The following is an 18,592-nucleotide window of genomic DNA, read 5'->3' as shown; positions in this document are numbered from 1 at the left end:
CTTAGAGGACAGAGATGGATAATCTTGAGAGTTTATGCAGGCGGTGATTTGACCACATGGAGCATCTCCTGTCTGTAACACAGGACAGCTCTAGTAATAGTCTCCTGCATGTCTGTCCCTCAAATGCAACACCTGTGTTTCAAACAGGAAACTAGACTGACTCCATGCTGCTAAGATGTAAACTCTTCTGTTACTATATCTTTTGTTCAAACGGGATATGATTGTCTAGGGTATACTTTAAACGTGCTATTTCAGTCTCCCTGCCAACCTAGATGTTGAGGCATTGCTTAGAGTGGGTGAGTAGTAATGTGCTCATGTTACTAATCTTAGATATTATTATTCTCAAAAGTTCACTACTACCAAATTTGTAATATGTAGCTAATACAAATTTATTGTACCTATATTATAGTTGGGGGTGAAACTACCCTGGTTTACTGCTTTAAGATTCTATTTTTAAATAGTGCTCATAGTTGCCATTTGAAGTGGTTGAAGTTCACAGAATAGAAAAAGACTTAGACAAGAACAATAGAGGGGAAATTAAAAACTGAATTCTAACTATAACACCGTATCAGGTCTGATGTACAGAAATTTATAGAAGAGCTATGTTCGACAAAGAAAAATTTGGAGATTAGGATGCATTTTCTCATAAAAATCAGATTATAAATAGTGACTGGGTGCCCAGACCAGCCCAGATAACTACAGTGACTGTGAGAAAGCTGTGACGGTGTGGGGCTCTTCTTCCCTATATGAAAGGAGCTTGTCAGCTTTAAGACACTAATGACGACTGTAGCCTAGGGCAGAAGCACTGATGTGGCAAAGAGGGCAGTGAGGACGAGGGGAGATAAGGACTGTGGTGCTCAGTGCCCTTGTACCCCACCACCTCCAGTGTTACTTCTGAGGCCTAGTCACCCTTTTTTTCCTTCTAGGGATTAGCCTGCTTGCTTCCATTTTATTTGCCACCATTCATTAGTTATGATCAAAATTTCCTGACCATTAGATTATGTACTAGCACACAATAAAGAAAATCTTTGGGTTACCTCCATATCAGAAAAAACAGACTCAGGCTCTCCCAAGTATTTCATTATAGAAATAATGGAGTGAGAAAATGGGCTAGGAGGCTAGAAATTATAGCAATTAAACTAAGGGAAATAACAATTTAGGAGTGTCTTAACCTCCTCCCATACCACCCATCTCCAGCTTTTCAGACCACGCTTTTAGGTTGGCCAGGGTGCCACACTCCAGAGATGGTCATTCATTTGGTAGTTTACAGTCTATGTAGCGAGAGGTGGCGGCTCTGTGGATGGCTCTGGGGTAGAATGAGGAAAACAGGTGCTATGGGAATTAGGAAGCAGTCTCAGGGAAAAGCGGTTCATTGGGAGACGAGGAAGGGAAAGGCCTAGGCCACCCTAGAGGGTGGTAGAGAAAGAGATGAGAAGCATGGGGGTAAGGACAGCCAGCTGAGTAACCGTTTTCTAGTGGCCTAAATGTCAGAGATTGTGCGTTTATTCTTGTGTCTTACAGTTCAGAGTGAATGAGTGCAAAGTTATCACACTAATGTTTTCTAAATAACCTCTGAATGGCTTTCATCAATTAAGAAAAGCATGAAATATACTTTATAGGTGAAAGAATTAGAAGTACGGAATGGAATTGTTAATCCTCAAGCAAAATTTAATATTTGTTCTCATTCTCCAGGATTTATTTCTCATTCCTTCTCTCTCATGGAATTGAAATTCATTTATCATCACGTACTCCCCGATCTGTCGGGAAAGGTCTTGGTTGACGTTGGCTCCAGGCTTGGCACCGTCCTTTATGGGGTAAAGTCCAACTTGTGGACATAGGCAACATTTGGAAATACTTTCTTCTTCTAGCAACAGTTTTGCCTGCCACCATCTAAGGTGACAGCTTGGCTTTATTTATTAGAGTAATAGAGTAATATGGTTAAAATAGTGTATTGAATTTGGACTTTTCAAAGGCCAGCTCTCTGATCTCCTTTTCTGGTTTGTCTCTGTCACACAAGTGAAGGAATTTCAGCAAAACAGGAACAGATGGCCCTCATAACACTTTGGTATTCTGTCACTCACTCACCGTGCTTCTAACTCCATTTTCTGTCCTGTCATAGAATAGTATAGCACACTGAGCTTTGATAAGAGCTCTTATAAAACTGACAAATTCGCTCGACTAGGGAATTGCTTACAGCCATGAGCAAATCACTCCACACCCCTGGCATCAATATCCTCACCTGTAAGTGAGCAAGGCAAATGATATCATCTTGGACACAGGACACACCGTGGTTTTCAGTGATTCCAAAGTCTGAACGTAGATTTTTGTGTCTGAGATATCAGTTCAATGTGACTCTTTAAAAAGAATTCAAATCATGAATATTTTTAATATTCTTAAATGGTTTTATCAAAAAAACTGAAATGTGGTTTCTGGTTGTCATTAGCAGACGTGTTAAAACATGTGGCCAGCAGCAGTAGAAGTTCATGCCAGGAACAGGCTCTGTCTGTTCCCAGCATCACTGCCTGCTCTAAACAGAAACAATTAACCCTTTCATGCTTCATTTATTTTTCAGCATTGACTTTTATTCTACAGTTAGAAAAGACAGCCATAATAGAAAGTACAGTTTATCTGCTGATTTTGCTTGGCGAACATTAGGGATTATGATTGTTTACCATATTTTGTCCACTCTTGTTTATTTTTTTATTTGTTAGAAACAAATATAGCTGAATAATTGTGACTGTGCAAGTGTTTGGTAGCATCAATGAGTTTAAACATATGGTCATTTTCCTCTATAGAGGTCCCTGATTCCGTCAACAATATTTTTTTTTTGAGTACATGCATAAGCTTTGTTGAACATACTCTAAATATATATGGTGAGCTATAAATATAAATTGAGCTTACAAATAAGTGTTAGTTGATGTAAAATGATCTTCAGAATATGATTTGACCTCTCCTTCTAGATTGTTTTTGTTATTACAACCAAAAATAGATAGGTAATAATACATAGTCTGTTTTTGATAATCCTTGTTAACCGATGGCCAGTTATCTTTGATGGACTTACCGAACAGCAAGCTGGCTTCCATAAGCTAAACAGGACACACCTCCTGCCACCCACATCTTATGTCAGACTGTGCTGAGTGTCCATCATATTTCCGATAGGTTAACACCGTCCTTACTTTGCCCTGATGTAACATTCCAAGAAATTACAGAAATAGGGTATTAAAGAAAGAATCTATTTGTGATCACTTTCCTTATTTCCAATTTTGTTGAATGCAGCTTTATCGAGAAAAGTAAGAAATCAATCCTTAAAACCATTATTACTTTATTTTTATGCTTTTAGGAAGTTTAGCCTTTATTTGGAAAAAATGTATTCTTCTACAAATATACATAAAGGGAGGGCTTAAAATAGTAATATTTGATAAATAAGATAAAATTACTTTTAAATAATGGAAATTAATAAACTACAATTGAGGTCTTGATGAGTAAGAGTCTAAGTTCTTGAAGTTGTTTTATATAAATTATATAATGTTATTTATCTTTACTTTTATTTTTAGTTTATTGAATTCTGTTTTAAAAGTTTGACTTTTAAAATTTCAAGTAGAAAGAAATCCACAACTAAAAGTTAATTCTTTTGTATCATGTGTCTTCATATTTTAGGGTTATCTTTACAGTTCAGCATCACAACTGTATGGAGTAGAACTGAATGGAGACTTTTGCCAGTTGCAGGAAATGGTCATAAAAAAGTATCAGTTCACTGACAGAATAAAGGTACTTTTTAAAATATTGATTCTGTTATCCATTGTGTAGCAAATTTAGCCAAGATTCTTCTGCATTGGAGTTGGAAAATTTTTGAACCTATCCTTCATTGCTGTTGTATGGAAATAGATTGAGTTAATATTTTATAACAATAATGAAGATGAATTATTATCATTATGTTCCACTCACACTTTTCTCTTCCTCCTCAATTTATTAGAAAGTAGAATCTTTTTTCTAAGTTTTTTCATATCAACTATAGATTTGTTAGCAGCAATTTTAAATATCTTCATGTTGTCAGATGTGTATTTAATTAAACCCTGAATGTTGCAAGTAAGCAAAAAGATTAAGTAATGCTCGCAGTTCTTTATCGTCTTTTATAAACTTGCAAGAGGAATTGTGGGTACCACAGAATAACAGTTCATGGGAGAAGGATCCCCTAAGTTGGGCTATGACAGAAATTTTCTGTTTTTTATAGGTAAGGGAAAAAATAACCAGAAAGGGGAAAGGAAGTTTTTTGGTTAATGCCATAGTCCTTATCATTTCACTAGTGATCCTACACTTCTAATGGTTGTGCAGAGAAGTACTGAGTATCTAAGGATCTCTGGTGTTCAGTTCAATCTAATATTCAAAGACATATCTTAGTAAGATTCAGAATCTAGCCTTCCCCTTTTTATAGAAGGAAAGCTTTTCATTCTCTTCCTCCTTTCATCCTTCCTTTTTTTCTCTCTCTCATCTTATAAATTGAGAGGCAAGTGATCAAAGAGAATTCATTGTCCAATATTAAATTTATAGATTTTTCTCACTATTCCATATTTAGTGAACAAAAACACACTGCTGTTACATAATAAATCACATAAATAACAGGAATATCAATTTAATTAGAAATCAAGAGGGTGGGAAGATTTGGGAGAATAGCATTGAAACATGTAAAATATCATGTATGAAACGAGATGCCAGTCCAGGTTCAATGCACGATACTGGATGCTTGGGGCTAGTGCACTGGGACGACCCAGAGGGATGGTATGGGGAGGGAGGAGGGAGGAGGGTTCAGGATGGGGAGCACATGTATACCTGTGATGGATTCATTTTGATATTTGCAAAACTAATACAATATTGTAAAGTTTAAAAATAAAATAAAATTAAAAAAAAAAAGAAATCAAGATTTAAACATTCTGAAAAATACCTCTGAATATTATTTATTTGTAAGACTAAGTGTTTTTTTGGAAAAAAAATCATATAATACAAAAAACTTTTTCTCTTCTTTTAAAATAAAAGTTAATTTGCTTTGCTCTTGAGCAAATAAATATTTCTTCATGTTATCTTGCGTGTGTTCTACAAGACTTATTGATTATAGTCTAAGGTAATTTTTTGAGGTATATAATTTTTTAATAAATTATTTTGTTTGCTTTCTTGGATAGATAATATATTCAAGTAAATTTTGGATGAAGAGTCAGACAAGGCCAGTTAACATATTTGTATTAACATTTTACAAATTACTTTTTAAACTTTACTTAGTCCCATTTGATTCTGTGAATCAGGACAGATATTACTCCATTTTATTTGTGAAGACACTTGACTACTCAAATGTATAAACCTAGTTGATAATGCAGCCAGATTTGAACCTAGGTCCTTTGACTCATAACTACTGATACAGTAGAAACAGCTCTGAATTAGGAGTGAGGAGAGTATAATTATGACTATATAAACAAGTCTATCTAAAAAATAAAGTTTTCACAAGTTTATGGTTTTTATTAGATATTAAGTATCTTCCATAGGCATTAGTATTAAATATACTGTACTCTCATTTGAAGAAGTGTGAATCTCCCTTACTGCCTGTCTCACAATGTCATTGAATGAACAACTATTTCTTAAGTGGTTATGTGATATGGTGTCCTTGTTCTCTTCCATGAATTCATTCTTTAGGTGCTTCATGCAGACATTTGTACACAAGGTTCACTTCTGCAGAATGCTGATGTTATTATAATGAATAATGTCTTCGAATATTTTCTTAATGAGGCAGAACAGGCCAGGTACGTTATTTATTTATTTATTTTGGCATGGCCAGGCTTGTAGGACTTTCATTCCCCTACCACAGATTGAACTTGGGGCCCTGGAGTGGTATTAAACTTTTTAGAAATGACCTCAACTCTCAGGAGATTATATTAAAGAAAATGTGTTATGTCTAAGTGAAAATAAAAATAAACTTTGGTTGTCTAACCTTGTAAAATATTACATCTGATTTTGAGGAGATAGAAAATGGTGTCATGCAATGTATGGTAAAAACCACTACAATATTGTAAAGTAATTAGTCTCCAATTAAAATAAATAAATACATTAAAAAAAAAAGAAACTGGTGTCATGACCCAAGCTTTGGCTTTGCGGTCAGGGATGCAAGAAGTTGTCAGTTCCCAGTGAGTCTTAAATTTTTTTCTGCCTCAGTTTTCTTTTCTTTGAAAAAACACATGTCCTTTGCTATCCTATCACACAATGATGGGAATTAACTGCATAAATGACTACAGAACAAGATATAAGAATATTCACCTAAAAAACAATGACTGACTACCAAATTTTTAAAATGTTCTTGAGATAGTAATAGTCGGTTCCTAGACTTTATTCCACTATTTAAACAATAGAAAAATTAGCAAATCTGTGATCAGTTTTTTATGTTTGTTTCTTTTTTTTTTAATTTTTGACTATACTACATTGCTTGTGGGATCTTAGTTCCCCAGGCAGGGATCTTACCCATGCTCTAGGCAGTGAAAGCATGGAGTCCTAACCACTGGACCGCGGGGAGTTCCCTGTGACTTTTCTGACTTCTCATCAAGACTTATAGGCTCCTCTAATTTGAAAATTCTTACAGTCCAAGACACTGATTTTCTAGTCAGTTAGGCTTATTAACTTATTTACCATGACATACGTGACTCTAGATATAGGAAACCACCTTTCCATACGCATGAAAGGACATTACATTCACGTTTGGATTAGTGCATCAGGGAGATTTCTACTGCTTAGAAATAAAAAGGTGTATAATTATAGACCATAAACAGTTAATATGGAGTAGATTCTTGAATGACTAAACCTCTGTCTGCTATCCCTTTACCTTCTCTCTCTCTCTCTCTCTCACACACACACACGCACACGCATCTATTACTTCTAGGTTAAGATCTGTACAAAATTGGCAATGTAAATTGTTTATAAAGAAACTTGTTCAACAGAAAACTAATCATATCATCAAAGAGCAGCCAGAATAGGTAATGATTTTTTGTTCACAGGGTAAAGACCAGAAACACAACATGAACAGTTGTTTTAATCATATTGCACTCTTTAAACTTAATTTCCAGTGGACAGAGTTTGTGTAGCTTTTTACCTTTTCAAGTTCTTGTTCAGTCCAGTTCAGTTCAGTCGCTCAGTCTTGTCCGACTCTTTGTGACCCCATGAATGTCAGCACGCCAGGCCTCCCTGTCCATCACCATCTCCCTGAGTTCATTCAAACTCAGGTGCATCAAGTCGGTAATGCCATCCAGCCATCTCATCCTCTGTCATCCCCTTTTCCTCCTGCCCCCAATCCCTCCCAGCATCAGAGTCTTTTCCAATGAGTCTGCTCTTCACATGAGGTGGCCAAAGTACTGGAGTTTCAGCTTTAGCATCATTCCTTCCAAAGAACACCCTGGGCTGATGTCCTTTAGAATGGACTGGTTGGATCTCCTTGCAGTCCAAGGGACTCTCAAGAGTCTTCTCCAACACCACAGTTCATAAGTATCAATTCTTCGGTGCTCAGCTTTCTTCACAGTCCAACTCTCGCATCCATACATGACCACTGGAAAAACCAACTTCATGACCAGTGGTCAAAACATTACATAATGGTTAGAGAATGAAATAATACCAACATTGCTGCTGCTGCTGCTAAGTCGCTTCAGTCGTGTCCGACTCTCTGCGACCCCACAGACGGCAGCCCACCAGGCTCCCCCGTCCCTGGGATTCTCCAGGCAAGAACACTGGAGTGGGTTGCCATTTCCTTCTCCAGTGCATGAAAGGGAAAAGTGAAAGTGAAGTCGCTCAGTCATGTCCAACTCTTAGCGACCCCATGGACTGTAGCCCACCAGGCTCCTCCGTCCATGGGATTTTTCCAGGCAAGAGTACTGGAGTGGGGTGCCATTGCCTTCTCCGAATACCGTTATAAGAAGTTAAAAGAGAAAAGCACCTTAAACTCTTGGAAGATTCATAAAGGAAGATTTTAAATGCTGAAGAATGACAGATATTACTGGTCAGCTTGATACTGGAACTGCCGCATGCTTGTGCTATCTTGGAAAATTCATTTGCAAACTCTGCATGACTCACCAAATAGGTATTGACCCCATACGTTCAGTCACTTCTCCAAATTAGTAAAGTGCAATGAATTTTAAATATATATAATTAATTATCTTCATGAATGACAATACACAGGAGAAAGTTTAGAAGATAAAGCATCCTGATATTAGAATCATTCTGACAGAACTGATCATTTACTTATATTATTCTATATTGTAGCAAGTAGAGTAAGTCTTAGTTTAAAAGGTACCTCTGTGTATTTTTCCAGTAAGTAAAACCTGTAAACTACTGCAATGACAACTTCTCAGAAGCAGCAAGTGCTATTTTTAGAGCCATGCCAAATCATGCTAATCAGCTTCTTCAGTCTTACTAAACAGACTTGAAAAAACATCATTTTTAGGGAACTGCATCAAAACAACAGACAGCTCTAGCCCAAGCACAGCAATAATTATTATCAAACATTGCTAGTTGGTTTTAGATCTAACCTGAGAAAAAAAAATTTGTTATCATTTTGCCTAATAAGCTCCAGAATGTACTAAACCCAATAGCCATTGCTGTAACTAGAGTAAATGCAAACAACATTGCTGCCCACCTGCCCCACTGCAAAGGGTGCACTTCCTTGCTTTGCTTGACCCCTGCTCCCCAATGGGGTGTACTGTCAAGACTCCTGCAGTGTAGAAATTCCATTCGTGTCTGCACTACAGGCTAATCAAAACTGGTCAGATACTGCCTTCTGACATATACACGTGCACATGGCCTGCCTTTGTGTTTTAAACCTAGCTGATCACACTGAACTTCTCGGGTATCATATTGTCCACAAGGCTTTCCACTGACTATTTCTGACAGCCAAATAAAGTATGATTTCACTCTTGATGTTATTTTAAAAGATCTATATATTATATTCTTATTATTAGCCTTTGCTTGTTTTCTGGCTTCTGTGGCTTTTCTCCATGACTCTTTCCCACCCACTCCCCTCAGCTCTGTTCCATTCTGTAGAAAGTTTGACAGATCATAAAGAATTGAAGGGGCTTTAACCATGATCCAGCTTCGACATCTGTATCAGTTCTGAAAACTTTTTTTGTGGTCTTACTCACAATTGCTTGTATTAACCCTAATCCCCCATCTTGTTAAATCTCTCTCAGTATTGTAACTCCACGATTTTACCAACATCTCTTCAGGAACTGAATTTGCCAATTACTAGTATGTTGCCGCAGGTCAGTTTCCTGCAGGCTAACGTCTTTGCCCATCTGGATTTCTAGATATCACCTATGCTGCATATTCTTTTGTCATCCTCATTTTAAAAAAATATGCAGTACCTGGTAAAACCTAACATAGAAGTTTTTACTGTGTTATAGAGCCTGGGAATATATCTGCCATAATGTAAGGAAACAAGGGTCGTTGTTAGTGACAGTGCCAGGTCTGGAAGATTCTCTCTCAGGTCTTCAGGTATGTAAGCTTCTTTCCCAGCATTTTTATTGTCAAAACTTTTCTCCTGCTTTTTTCTGATAGCTGTTACACGCTATCCTAGAAATGTTCAGTCTGAACACAGTGACAACACTAGAAAGAGTAGCAAAACCTTATGGCTTAAGAACTGTTTTGTGGTTTGTTCACATTCCTCCAGAGCTCTGAGAGTGTCATTCGGATCCTGATCTAGATTCCTTTGCTTCTCCACCCAATTTTTCTAACTGTGGAGTTACAGTTTTAGGTTAACAAATGCTATTAAATATTTGTAAGAGACTGAAAAACACCCACATCATAACTTTTTCTCCAGTAAGTGGGCTGGAGGCCACATCCTGAGCACAGTTTAGCTTCTAGGTCAGTTTGGAATCTTGCTCAAGCTGCTTCTATATTCCTCAGATTCTCCATACAAAATAAGGTTGATACTTAATAATAAGATTCATCCTGATAAATTGACTCTTTTATAAAGGTTAATTGATATTTGTAAAGCTCTTTGAGACCCCTCAATGAGATACTGTAGCATTTCTTAATACAGAATCATATTATCATTTTCTTTCATAATGCTTTCGTTTTGTATAACCTGCCAAATTTAAGTATCTTATTTCTTCCTTTAAGAAATTAAACTATCATGAATAATACCTTTTTTAAAAATTGTTGTCAGTCATCTAAATTACAGTCATGTTTACCATAACAGGAGAAATAATCCAAAGATACATGAAGACATGATGGTAATCTCCCCAGTTCCCTCCCCTTGAGATCCCAACCCTGTGAGTGGTGTGATTCTGCCGTACTTTTCCATACTCATAAAAACACACCTTTAAAATGCATGCTCTCCAATTTATAATGTTTCTATGTATTGAAATAATTAAGTGATTTTCACTTACCAAAGTAAAATGTTTTTGAAAGAGTCCTTACATACGAATTCTTGAATAACATTATTGCTTTCCAATTTAATAAAACTTCTTTAAGTAGGTATATCCATTGGTGGCTCCAGAATTTCTGTGTCTTGGAGACCCAAGTTTGCAGTGTGAAGAGAAGAGCCTGATGAAGGTTATAGAGGGAGATTAGCTCCTTTCATGCAACTTGTTAGCACCATCACTGTGTTTATATGAAGTTTCTCTGTGTACTCCCATTGTTGTTTTAATCTTTTATTGTTTAAGCTAGTTTATTAAACTAGTTACATTAAAATAATTACTCTATTCTATATGTTCTTTATCCCTTCAAGTTCCCAAATCAAGGTAAATTAATTAAGTCCCTGAATCCACAGGCCTGCCATTTACTATGACAAAGAATTGTTCATGTGGCACCGTGTAAAACTTAGTCCCTCTCATTGTAATACTAATCTGATTTCTTGAAATTGAAAAGAGTAGGTTCATTCTGTAATTTTCATATTTGTTTATAATATGAACAACTTTTTTTCCCCTCAGGTTAATATACAGTTATCTCCTTGGGTTGAAGAGATACCTCTGAACTATGATGTATTCCCAGAAAAGGATATTGACAGAGAAGCTCTTGAACAAATACATTTATACAAGATTCTCTGAAACTAAAATAGTCCTGCCTTGGTGTAAAATAATTACAAAATAATCTAAAAGAAACAGAATTTCATATCCTAATACACACTATTTCCTGTGTATTCCTTTCTAGTGTGTGTACATATGCTTGCATATTTGTAAATACTTATATGTATGTATATACAACTTTGTGTGATAATTATATTAAAATTTTATCTGAAAAAAAGGTTTCCCCTGGTTTCTTTGATTCTGTCAAAAATATAAACTTGTATCCTTTAGTCACCAACTCTGTATATGAAGTCCAGATATGACCAAAAAAAAAACATCAGTAGTTTCTATCATGAAAGAGGGGGCAAGGGTAGGTAGAGATCTCATTTCTTAGATCTCTATTCTGTAAGATTCCTGTTGTACACACCTTTATCTGAGGAGACTAGCACAAAGACTAAAATAAAAAATTGCAGTTGCTAGGAAAAAGCAAAACTAGAAAGGTAAACTCTAAAATATAAATTGAGGTTATTTCTGTGGTAGAACAATTACTGGTAATTTATTGTTTTTTCTGTTCTTTTCTGGATTTTCCATTTTTTTCTAAAATGACTGTACTTTTGAAATCAAGAAAAGCAAAACTTTTTTTTAAAAACAAGAATACAATGAAACATCAAAACTTGAACACTTACTAGTTCTAGTAATTTATATTTAGTATTGCATATAAGTTACTTTTTTATACTAAACTAATCCACATTTTGGAGTTGCAGAACCTTTTGGAGATCTGTCTTTTGAAAGGGATTTATTATACTTTTTGTCATCACTTGCTTATGAAAAATTTGCAGTGGTAGTCAACTCAAACTTTTAAAAGAAAATTATAGACCAATAACCAAACAAAATGCTAAAATAAAAAAATGGGAGTTTGGAACTTTACTATTGATATTAGTAAGGTTAATATTTGGGACCTGGTTAACTGTGGTGTTGGAGAAGACTTTTGAGAGTCCCTTGGACTGCAAGGAGATCCAGCCAGTCCATTCTGAAGATCAGCCCTGGGATTTCTTTGGAAGGAATGATGCTAAAGCTGAAACTCCAGTACTTTGGCCACCTCATGCAAAGAGTTGACTCATTGGAAAAGACTCTGTTGCTGGGAGGGATTGGGGGCAGAAGGAGAAGGGGACGACAGAGGATGAGATGGCTGGATGGCATTGCTGACTCGATGGACGTGAGTCGGAGTGAACTCCAGGAGTTGGTGATGGACAGGGAGGCCTGGCGTGCTGCGATTCATGGGGTCACAAGGAGTCGGACACGACTGAGCGACTGATCTGATCTGATAATATTAAATATTAGAATAAATGCTGGATTTCCAATAATATCTTGTTCATTTCCAATAATTTATTATTTAATGGTAACCTATTAAACACTATCATGCTAGTCATCTAAAAAGAAATCACCATAAACTTCTAGCATCTTTGAGTAACAATTGATGGATGTTTCCAGCAGGCTGTGCAGATTTTCTGAGATTAAAGTATTTTAAAATAGCTGGAAGCTGTTATTTATGTGATTGTTTTAATCTATTGGTTTATTATAGTGAAGTTGCTCAGTCAGTCGTGTCCGACTCTTTGCGACCCCATGGACTGTAGCCTATCAGGCTCCTCCATCCATGGGATTTTCCAGGCAAGAGTGCTGGAGTGGATTGCCATTTCCTTCTCCAGGGGATCTTCCTGACCCAGGAATCGAACTCGGGTCTCCCTCATTGCAGGCAGACGCTGTACTGTCTGAGCCACCAGGGATAGTAACTTACATTTAAGCACTTAAATTTCAGACACAACAAAGCATACTAACAATAGCAAATAGAGTATTACATAAGAGTCAATAATCATTCATTAAAAAATGAGTTTACTAATATGACATAATTATAACACTTAATTGAATTTCACTTTATGCTGTGCCTATTCGTAAGAAACTGGTCGCCAAATTCTGAATCCCATCTGCCTAATGTTGATTCAGCTGCTCCTCAGAAGCGTGACCCTCTAAAGCAAAATCTGATGCTGTGGCCCTGGGTGAGTGGAAGAATGCCCATTCCACAAGGCCTTGACAGGACGGAAAGAGCAATAGCAACACTGGATCATGGTGGGCAAGTCTGTAAACCTAGTTTCAATTCATTCAGCCCTCATCTGTAAAATTAAAAGTCTTCAGTTGTTGTTAGTGGAATACAGTCAAGAGTAAAGATTATAGATGGTTTCCATAGAGATGTGATTTAAATTACAGAAAAAATGGATGGTTGTTTAAATACTGTTGTCACGGCTATGATTTTAGATGTTAAACTATGGATCTTTAAGTTGATAGAGCAGAAAAAAAGATGTAAATGGTCTAACATACTGGAAAGTACCCTGTGTGATATGTATATGCTTAACACATTTTTAAACGAATGCTTGAGGCAAATATTAGAACTATAAGATATTGAAGAGACATTCCTATGCCAGTATTAATAGTCTGTAAGTGGAATTATTTAATCTTTAAATGTCTTATTTTTCTGGAGATGATTACTGTATATGCAGAAGCATAGAGGATAATATTGTACTGTGACTATAGTCTGGAATGGGGCTATGTGAGTCTGGCAAAGTGAATGCATGCCAGATCAAAAAGGGCATGGTATGCCAAGGAGATCCCATCTTACTCTAACTTAGGGTGAGCCATTCAAAGTTTTTAAGCAGCATACAGATATGGTCAGAATTAACCTATAGAAACATGATTCTGTAAACATTATCTATGATGATTAAAAACAACAGGCAGTGGGACTTCCCTTGTGGCCCAGTGGTTAAAAATCCACCTTGGAGCTTCCCTGGTGACTCAGTGGTAAAGAATCCGCCCGCCAATGCAGAGGACACGTGTTTGATCCATGGGTCATGGGTCAAGAAGATCCCACATGCCTTGGAGCAATGAAGCCTGTGCGCCAGAGCCTGGGAGCTGCTATACTGAAGCCTAAATGCCCTAGAGCCCATGCTCTGCAACAAGAGAGCCCACTGCAGTGAGAAACCCGCACAACGCAACTGGAGAGGAGCCCTCGCTTGCCACAACTAGAGAAAACCCTTTGCGGCAACAAAGACCCAGGATAGCCAAAAATAAATTTTAAAACATTTTAAATCTCTCTAAAAAATAAAGGAATTGGCTTTGCAATGCAGGGGACGTGGGTTCAATCCCTGGTTGGGGAACTAAGATCCCACGTGTTGCAGCTGCTGAACCGGCACACTCTGGAGCCTGCAGGACACAACTAGAGAGTCCATGAGCTGCAATGAAAGATCCCACATGACCCAACAGAGATCTCACATACTGCAACTAAGAAACAAAACAGCCAAATAAATATTAAAAAAAAAAAATAGGCAAAAGGATACCCTTTTCAGAAAGCCACTTGGTGGTCCAGTGGGTCTAGTAAGAATGAACTAAGACAGCATCTCTGTGGATGGAGGGAAAAGGAATCAGATATTCAGGAGGACTTTGCACTTTGTTGGGGGAGTACACAAACCTAGAGTGAACAGAATATTTTAAATTACATTTCTAAAGATACACAGGGCTTCCCTGGTGGCTCAGACGATAAAGAATCCACCTGCAATGCCTGAGACCTGGGTTCGATCTCTGGGTTGGAAAGATTGCCTGGAGAAGGGATAGACTACCCACTCTGATATTCTGGCCTGGAGAATTTCATGGACAGAGGAGCCTGGCAGGCAACAGTCCATGAGGTTGCAAAGAGTCAGTAAGAAAATCAATGAGGCCTTATAGCAAAATTATTAAGTCTAGAGACAATAGCAAGAAATCTAATGAATGGAATCTCATACTGTCAGCATAATAGTTAAATACTAAGATAAGGCAAAAAAAAAAAAAAAAGAATGCTGGGAAGCAAAACTTAAGACAATAGCTTGAAAAGAAACCTACTAAGAGTGAGAAACACACAAGATAATGTTATTAGCATTGAAGAGAAGGATTTGGTTGAAGCATAAGATTTCAAGCATTTTTCATATAAATAAATAAGAACCTAGCGAGAAACACAAAGACAAAACAAACACCCTTAAGGGCTTCTCTGGGGATGTGCTAGAATGGTAAAAGATTTCTGCTTTTAAGAAGAACTCATTTCCTGGATACAATATTAATTAAACAAGGCTTGGAGCTTGAGCTGCTGTTAACTTCCCTAGACTTGTCTAGATGCCTTAAGCAACTCAACCATTTTAGGCTGCAGTTTATTCACTTGTAAAATAAGTTAATTAATGTTTCTGGTCCATGAGTTTCAGAGGAGTATTATGTACATTAACTGAATGATAAACATCTTGAATTACACATATGAAAAAGCACATAAATAGAATTGATTTTAGTCTTTTTATCTAAAGAAGCATCCCAAGAAAATTGATAGATATAATAATCATAATTGTATCAAGCAATTCTATCAATGCTCCATTTCTAAGAACATCGAATTTCAAGTTGTCAACAACGATGATCATCTTGTTGTTAAATTGTCTAAAACTTAATTAACTTTCTCAAATTTCTGCTTTCTTTGAGGAAGATGAGTATATCCTCAAACTAAGCTCCTAGGAATAAATTCAATGTGGATTACTGAAAATGTAATCCTTTAGACTAAGAAGAAACAAATGTATGAAAACCTCACCTAAATCTAATGGACGGAAAATATCACAAGTTAAGGAATCAATTTCTAACTAGACTCTATTAAAACACTTCCATACTGACCTAAATCAAAGACAGATTCCCAGACTGGAAAAGTGATTATATTTAAATCCTGAGTCCTCAAGGAACATTTTCAGGCAAAACAGAAAAACCCTAAAATTTATTGACACATATTTTATATCTGACACTTTACCTATTGATCCTGTTAACAACCCAATGGCATAAGAGCTATTAATCTCATTTAGTGAGAATTTCTGTAAATGTGGCTCAGCAGTGAAGAATCTGCCTGCAATGCAAGAGACGTGGGTTGGATTCCTGGGTTGGGAAGATCCCCTGGAAAAAGAAATGGTGACCCACTCCAGTATTCTTGCCTGGAGAATCCCATGGACAGAGGAGCCTGGTGGGCTACTGTCCGAAGGGTCGTAAAAGTGGTAGACATGACTGAGCAACTAAACAACAAACAGCAGATGAGTAAACAGTTTTAGTGAAGGTAAGAAACTTTCAAAGTCGTTCAACTAGTAAATCGCAAGGGCAAGATTCAACCCTGTTTTCTACCAACTCCAAAACCTATGCTCTTTTGCTATGCTGCCTCTATATTTTACATTTCATAGTCTAATATTAATGGCAAAATCAACAGATTCTAGTGGAGAGAAGCCTCTTCGTTTTTGCCTTTGGATTCCTCATGAATGTGAGAGTTGCTTGAGTAATTGTCAAATGTATGAGCTATAGCCGTAATGTGTAGATCTGTTGGGTGTTTAATCCAAGAGGAAAAATGACAACTAGGTCATAGTTTGAATTTTGTGGCTTTTGAATAAAAGAAGAGCTTTAGTATGGCTTTAATATTTTTGGTGGTATTGCTTGATACTATGAATATAACATCCTAGATGGTAATTTTTAATGTGATTCTATTTTCACACAGAAAGTTACTTCAGTAGAAAGTAGATTCAGTTTCTTCCTTTTCCCCTCCATTTACTAAATTGTATATACATTATAAAATAATACCTGAACTTTTCAAAAGCAACTGAAAACATGGAAAATATGCCATGATTTTGGCTTATAAGCAAAGAGGGCAACTAGCAGAGAGAGATTTACTTAAAACAATGACTCAGTTTTTGGACTTCAGTTTTGTTTATTTTTCCTTGCCAAGCAGACATCATTATTTAGGTCAAACTGTAAGATGTAAATAACATGAGCCATTCTTTCTGATGGAAGATGAAGGGTTCAGAGAAGCATATACTTTTAGAGTTAGAGGACACCCTAAGATAAACTAGTCTAACTCCATTTTCTTAGAGAAAGAAAAATCATATCTGGAGCTTCTTTGCAAAGTGGGGAAAAGGAACTTCCTTAAAATATATCTGTATTCTGGCAACACAAGACCCACAATTTATAGCATAAAATGAAACTTGAAAAGTACTTTAGGTTATTGTTAAGACATTGGAAGCTTTTTGTATTGCTGGTAGGAATATAAAATGGTGTAGATGCTTTGTAAAAGTTGTTGTAGTTCCTCAAAATGTTACCGTATGAACCATAATTCCACTCCTAGATATATACTCAAGAGAAAGGGAAATATACATCCAACACAAAAACTTGTACTATGAACAAATATTCACAGAACATTATTTATGACATCCAAAAAGTAGGGTTGTTGTTAGCCTGTAACATGTCCTTGTGATTTCCCAGGCAAGAATACTGGAGTGGGTTGCTATTTCCTTCTCCAGAGGATCTTCGCAACCCAGGGATCAAACCCACGTCTCCTGCCTTGGCAGGCAGATTCTTTATAACTGAACTACCAAGGAAGCCCAAAAAGTAGGGTAGGGGCAACAAATATCCATCAACTGATTAATGGAGCTGATTTATTCAGAATAAAAAGAAATGAAATATTCATACATGTTACAACATGGATGAATCTTCAAAACATTATGCTAAGTGAAAGCAGTGAAATTGCTCAGTTGTGTCCGACTCTTTGCGACCCCATGGACAGCCTGGTGTAGGCTCCTGTCCATGAGATTTTCTAGGCAAGAGTACTGGAGTGGGTTGCCATTTCCTTCTCCAGGGAAAGAAGCCAGTCACAAAAGATTGAGGTATGATTCTATTTATGTGAGTGTCCAAAACAAGCAAATCTATAGGGACAGAAAGTACATGCGTTGTTTAGGGCTGGGAGTGGGGCAGGGGGAGGATGGGAAGTGACTATCAACAGATAGGTTTCTTTTGAGGATAAAAATAGTCTAGAATTAGATCCCAGGGACGGTTGTGCGACTCTGTGATTGTACTAAGAACTGTTGCTGTACACGTTATTTGGTTAAAACAATATGTTGTATGGTGTATGAATTACACCTCAATAAAACTAGTTCCTTTTTTAAACAAGGAAATGAAGTTAAAAAAAAAAAAGTACCCTAGATTATAAGCGGTATCTGTGGCTTTATCCTGTAACAGTTGGGTAATTATTAAGCACAACAGTGTTTATATGATTAAATCATGAAGTGAGAGAACTACCTATATTTAAGTTTAACAAGTACATGCTTGATTTTCAGAAAGCAAATAATTGTATTTAAAATGCTGCTAATCTCAGTAGACTCATTAGGAGAAATGAGATAATTTTAGTAACATCACTACTATTTTACATGTTGTTGTTGTTTAGTCACTCAGTTGTGTCCAGCTCTTTTTGAAACCCCATGGATTGCCTCCCTAGGGGAGCCTGGTGAGCTACAGTCCATGGGGGTCACAAAGAGTCGGACACAACTGAGCGACTAACACACACAGAGGCTTCTCTGTCCATGGGATTTCCCAGCCAAGAATACTGGAGTGAGTTGCCATTTCCTGCTGCGGGGGATCTTCCAGGACCAGGGATCAAACCTGTGTCTCCCGCATTGGCAGGCAGATTCTTTACTACCTGCAAAGCCCAC

At 36.9% G+C, this 18,592-nt stretch overlaps 1 protein-coding gene across 4 annotated transcripts in view; it reads left to right on the top strand.

Annotated features, from left to right (window-relative positions):
* Positions 1-11,264, top strand: part of LOC133233949 (uncharacterized) — a 28,928-nt gene extending 17,664 nt beyond the window's left edge. For 3 of the 4 annotated variants that reach the window (XM_061394138.1, XM_061394137.1, XM_061394139.1), the window contains exons 4-8: positions 1,693-1,814; positions 3,658-3,768; positions 5,680-5,786; positions 9,420-9,510; positions 10,950-11,264. In XM_061394138.1, the coding sequence (XP_061250122.1) occupies positions 1,693-1,814; positions 3,658-3,768; positions 5,680-5,786; positions 9,420-9,510; positions 10,950-11,066 (548 nt within the window). In that variant the 3' untranslated portion in view covers positions 11,067-11,264. The remainder of the gene's footprint in view (positions 1-1,692; positions 1,815-3,657; positions 3,769-5,679; positions 5,787-9,419; positions 9,511-10,949) is intronic. The other variant, XM_061394140.1, reaches the window with a different exon arrangement.
* Positions 11,265-18,592: the final 7,328 nt, after the last annotated feature.

This window comes from Bos javanicus, chromosome 21 (genome assembly GCF_032452875.1).
Source record: "Bos javanicus breed banteng chromosome 21, ARS-OSU_banteng_1.0, whole genome shotgun sequence".
Lineage (NCBI taxonomy): Eukaryota > Metazoa > Chordata > Mammalia > Artiodactyla > Bovidae > Bos > Bos javanicus.
Note: the sequence above shows the minus strand (reverse complement) of the source record. Positions and strands in the feature narration are given on the sequence as shown.